Consider the following 6,000-nt stretch of genomic DNA (forward strand, 5'->3'; position numbering starts at 1 on the left):
GGTCCCTTTCATATAAGGAATAATTTCTGTTCGTTTTAAGTTTTAATGGCGCTCCTTACTTTCAGTTTAAAAAACTTGTTTTTTTTATTTAATTTTTGAAAGTTTTTGAATAAATACAGGTTTTGATCTAGGCTCACCGTACATGAATAATAAAAAGAAAAAATTCATATTAATTTACTTTTATTTAGTTAAATGGCTTTCTCGAAACTTGTTTAATTTTATTTACGAAGGTTTTTATTAGTAATAAATATACGTATATGAAAGGGACTGTCCCCTCCTCAACGCCTCGCTCTTTACGCTAAAGTTTTTTATTGTTTTAAAAAATAAAGTTGTGAGACAGAGTCAAATTTTAGCGTAAAGAGCAAGGCGTTGAGGAGGGGACAGTCCCTGTCATATACAGAATAATTTCTGTTTGTTTTAAGTTTTAATGTTGCTCCTTACTTTCAGTTTAAAAAACTTGTTTTTTTTATTTAATTTTTGAACGTTTTTGAATAAATACAGGTTTTGATCTTGGCTCACTGTACATGAATAATTAAAACAAAATTTTCATATTAATTTACTTTTATTTAGTTAAATGGCTTTCTCGAAACTTGTTTAATTTTATTTACGAACGTTTTTATTAGTAATAACTATACGTAACTTACGAATTAACTTACGTAACTATATTCATATTTCTATATTCATATATTTTTAATTTGTTTATTAGGGGTTCGCCCCCTAGTCAATACCTTGCTCTTTAAGCGAAAGTTCGAATTTTGTTCCAATTCTTTAAAAATGACCGCTTAATCACAAAGGCCGTTAATTAGAATGAATAGCTCTTATGAAAGTACTAAAAAAGCTTTGGCTTAAAGAGCGAGGTATTGACTACGGGGTGAACCCAATCATATATGTAATATTTTCTGTTCGTTTGAAGTTTCGATGTTGCTGCTATTGCAGTTGAAATACTTGTTTTTTTAAATTAAATTTCTGATATTTTTTTAAATAATGCTGGGAAGTCCGGCGTCCCCTTCATAGCAATGTCCCTTCCCCCCATGAACACTTCCTTCATGGAAAGATCCTCCCACATAACCCCCGATCCACCCCCCTCCCCCACTACCAGGAAAAATCTCCCCTGAAAACGTCTGTATACTTCCAAATAACCAAAACTATATGTTAACATTGGGTAAAGTTCATAACTTTCAGCCCTCCCCCCGGGACTTTCGGGGGATTAAGTCATCCTGAAAGACATACTTATTATATTTTTGAACATTTTGAACAAAATGGCTATCTCAAAATTTTGATCAGGTGACTTTGGGAAAAAAATGAGCATGGGAGGGGGCCTAGTTGCCCTCCATTTTATTTGGTCACTTGAAAAGGGCACTAGAACTTTTAATTGCCATTCCAATGAGTCCTCCCACGATATTCTAGGACAACTGGTTCGATACGATCACCCCTGGGGAAAAAAAAAACAACAAACAAACAAACAAATAAACACGCAACCGTGATCTTTCTTGTGGCAAAAAATGTAAAATTCCACATTTTTGTAGATAGCACCTTGAAACCTCTACAATAGGGTTCTCTGATACGCGGAATATGGTTGTGTGATTTTCATTAAGGTTCTATAACTTTTAGGGGATGTCCCCTGCTTATTTCGAAAATCAGCCAAATTTTGTCAGTCACCTAACTTTTGATAATTAGACTTAAACTTTATGAAACATATATATTTGAAATCAATATTAAAATCTGATTCTTTTGATGTATCTATTTGTATCAAAATACCGTTTTCTAGAGTTTCGGTTACCATTGAGCCGGGTCGCTCCTTACTTACATTTTGTTACCACGAACTGTTTGATCTACATCGGTCGAACGGACTAGCAATTTGTGGAACGATTTATTTAGCACCGGAATTCAAAAGATAATGCTCTAAATTTTACAAAACCTCCAGAAAGCTTCACTTCAGCTTTAATTACTTTTAAATACTTTTTTTTAATTCGGTCCATTTTGTGCAGGTCGAGGAGGCAACAGCCATTTCCAATGATAAAAGTTTCACTCAATGGGTTCTTGAAGCATTAGAAATAAAAAAAAAAAAAACATATTTTTGCAGGTTTATCAATTAATACAGAGACTGGGAATATAAATATTGATCCTACTTATGATATTTTTTTAAAAATGAACTACTACTACTACTACTACTAACAACTCACCGCAGCACCAAGCAGCCTGAGGCCAACACAGCTACGCACGCTCCTCCACCACCCCAATCTATTCAGAGCCTCCCTTTTTAAACCCGCCCACGAAGTTCCCATTTCCTTTAAATCTTTCTTTATGACGTCCTCCCACCCCAGACGTGGACGACCTGTTTTCTGTTTGGCCCTAGACAGTTGGCTGAAAAGAACAATCTTCGGCAATCCGTCATCCTTAATCAGCACGACATGCCCTAGCCATCTCAACCTTTCTTTCATTATAGCCCTAGAGAGCGGTATTGAACCACATTTCTCGTAAAGCATATTGTTTGAAATACGGTCAGTCAACCGGGTACCCAGATCAATCCTTCAGCAATTTCTCTGGAAAACATCTAGCAAATCTTCATCCGCTTTTCGGAGCGTCCATGCTTCAGAGCCATATTTGACTACTGTCATCACTGTAGCTTCTAATATTCTAATCTTGGTTTGCTGACTTATCTTCTTCTTCCACACTTTTTTTTAACTGTGAAAAAACACCCTGAGCCTTGGCTATTCTATGTTTAACATCTTCACTGCTCCCACCATCTTTACTAATAATACTACCAAGTTAAGTGAAGCTGCCCACCTGATCAATCTTTTCATTACCCAACGTCACCTTTTCATCTTGTTTAAAAATAAAAATAAAGTATTGCAAAATGTCCCAGAGGTTAGTTCAAATAACAAACCTAAGCGAATAGCAGCATCAAAGGCTTTGCATAAAATTATGTCGCAATAGCTTATTCCTAGTTCACTTGCTATTTTAAAATGTTTAATCCAGTTACTTTTGTAAGGGGGTTTCACGAAGGTAGCTTCAAATTTTAAATGTTCAATAATTTTATATTATATATTTTAGTTTTATTTATATTTTTTTAGTTTTAGTTTTTTGTTTTTTTTTACGCTGAAGACGCCTTGTTAGATACGGGCGAAATGTTCGGTTTTTTTTCTTTATTTTCATTTAATGGCCATAGACCCGTCTTTCGTCTTTATATTTATTTCTTTGTGTTTTCTGTCATGGCTGGCCAGTTCGGCATTAGATCTTTTATTCCCAAGAAATTGTATCTATGCTATTTTGACAACCTGAATACGCTTACACCCTTTTGATTTAGTCCAATTATAAGAGCAGAAGTAGTAATAGTAATAATTTTAAACTTTTCAACTTTATACCCTTTGTCGCTCTTCAGATATTGCGACGTCTTATTGACAACCAGCATGCACATGGTGCCTTTTTATTTAGCTTTAAAGCAATATGATAGTTCCCTGAGCATGTCTACTTTATGTATTACTCCAGTCCTGCGTTACCCCTCCTTGATATCTTGACAATTTGGTCTATCTGGATAGCAATAGTAGTAGTCAAAGTAGAAGAAGGAATAACAGGAGTGTTAGGAGAAATATTAGTGATAGAATTATAAATAATAGCAGTAATAGCACTAACTCTGTGTCGTTTTAGTTTAGTTCAACATCTCCTCTTAATGCTCTGATAGTTTAAACTTAATAGTTTGAGCGCGCCCTTTTGACAACCTGAATACATACAGGGTTTTGATTTAATTCAACTTCCCCCTTAATATTCCTTGAAAATTTCGCCTTCATACCCTTAGCCTTAGTAGTGACAGTAGGCACAGTAGTAAAAGTAGGTATGTTAGTTGTAGTAGTAGCAGTAGTACTGGTCGTAGTAGTTGTAGTTGTAATAGCAGTAGTAGTAAAAGTAACGTGCTCCTATTGCTTTTTGGTCAATCGATCATTCCCCTCATCATTTTCTTAAAGTTTGAACTTAACACCTTAAGCCACTCCTGAGATGCACGCTTTTGACAACCTGCACCTACAGAGTGTATTTTATTTAGTTCAACTTTCTCCTCAATATTCCTTGAAATTTTCACCTTAATACCCAAAACCTTAGTAGTATTCGCAATAGAAGTAGTAGTAGCAGCGGTAGTAGCAGTGGTAGCAGTAGTAGTAGTTTGGAAGTTTCAACTTTCAATGTACAAGCTGTTCCAAAATTCATGCTTCAAAGTTCAAGTTTTGTCGCTAAGCAATTCATAAGGTATTACTGATGCACCTTTTTGACAGCCGGTATGTACATTGCGTGTTTTGAATTAGTTCAACTTCCCTCTCAACATTTCCTGAAATTTTCGCCTTACTTTTCTTAGCGTTGGTAGTAATCTCAATAGTGCAGCAGCAATAGTAGTAGTAGTAGTAGTAATAACGTACACATATTGCCTTTTGGTCAATTGATCATCCCTCTCCTCATTCAATTAAAGTTCGAACTTAATAACCTAAGTCATTCCAGAGACAAGCCATTTTGAGAACCCTCATGCATATCGTGGGTTTTGATTTATTTCAACTTTCCCCTCAACATTCCCTTGAAGCCTCACCTGAATGCCTTTGGCCTTTTCAGTAACCGAATGTCAAATATACCCCCGTTTCCCGATAACGCATAATATATGTAAACAATGGGTGAATTGTATAAATTAGAGCCCTTGCTCCAATGGCTATAGGGGCTGATATCCCAAGAGGTATAGTTATTGGACCTTTGAACTATGCAGAACAAGATGGATATCTCAAAATTTTGAGCGTATATCTCTAGAGAGAAAAGCGGCGTTGGAGGAAGGGGTGATGGTAGTTATCATCCAATCACTTTTGACTCTTGGAAAGAGCACTAAAACTTTCAACTTCCATTCGAGTGAGCGCCTTTCAAAGTTTCTGCGACAATCCTTTCATACGAACTCCCTTGGTGAAAATAAAATAAGAATGAAATAAGCAATACGTTGTGCCCACTTCACTTTTTACTTAGGCAACACTATTGTGCTGCCTATGGTAATTTTATGCACAAAACTGCGGCTACTTTTGATTTCAGATTTGATGCGTCAGTCAAAATAAATCACAGATTCAAGTAGTCAAAATTCCTGTACAGATTCAAAATAAATCTTCAGTTTTTCATTTGTTCTTTACAGCTTGACTTCGGTACTTGACATTCATATTTTTTCAGCTCAGTAAAATACAAATATAGACATAGAGTGCAAAAATATAACAAAATTCACGAGACGTCTAAAAAAATATCCTAAATTAAATGAGACGGGGTCAAGATACTAATCATAAAGCACAAATACCCATATAAACGTAAATAGAACTATTGAGCATATAACGTGAACAAAAGATGAAGACAAAACTGAAGTTATAAAATACTGTCAAAAGAAATGATTGAAGATATTTCCTTTGGAATCGAGAATTTATGTATGTGTATTTCTTTCCTAATCCTGTCTATATTTTTTTTCAGCTCCAGAGAACGCCGCTGGATTTTTCGGAGCTGCAGTCAGAGATATATAAACTGGCAAAAGAAGAACAAGACGAGATATAGTTTCTATACTGTCAGCGAAAGTGTTAACAAAAACGTTATTATCACAAGAAGCCGTTCATTTATGTTTGATTTTGATTTCAATTGTTTGCATAAACATTTTGAATTTTAGTAATTTATAGTAGGAAGCAAAATTGTGTTGCAGGTAATACTTTAATTAAGGATAATAAATATGACAGGAGAACAAAAAAAGGAAATAAGTTCATGGTCCGTAAAGCGAAAGATTTAGGATATTGGAAATAGTGCAGATACTTTGAAGTGCAGATACTTAGTGGAATAAAGATGATCGCTCAACTCCTCCTCTAGTGTTTTGTCACTTGAAAGTATTTCATACCAGCCTCATAGGTGCTACCATCAAAAGGCTGGTGGATGAGCTGATCTTTCACCCAAAATTTGAAATGAATATTTTTTAAATTGATCAACATTCACTTTTAGCATAAGACTTTAAAA

The 6,000-nt window shown here is 35.0% G+C and overlaps 1 protein-coding gene across 2 annotated transcripts in view; it reads left to right on the forward strand.

Moving 5' to 3' along the window:
* Nucleotides 1-5,650, forward strand: part of LOC148951086 (uncharacterized) — a 205,307-nt gene extending 199,657 nt beyond the window's left edge. For both annotated transcript variants that reach the window (XM_089090134.1, XM_089090135.1), the window contains exon 11: nucleotides 5,473-5,650. In XM_089090134.1, the coding sequence (XP_088946260.1) occupies nucleotides 5,473-5,553 (81 nt within the window). In that variant the 3' untranslated portion in view covers nucleotides 5,554-5,650. The remainder of the gene's footprint in view (nucleotides 1-5,472) is intronic.
* Nucleotides 5,651-6,000: the final 350 nt, after the last annotated feature.

The sequence above is a fragment of the Artemia sp. Qi Xiang Cuo genome, chromosome 6, assembly GCF_049724085.1.
Source record: "Artemia sp. Qi Xiang Cuo chromosome 6, ASM4972408v1, whole genome shotgun sequence".
Lineage (NCBI taxonomy): Eukaryota > Metazoa > Arthropoda > Branchiopoda > Anostraca > Artemiidae > Artemia > Artemia sp. Qi Xiang Cuo.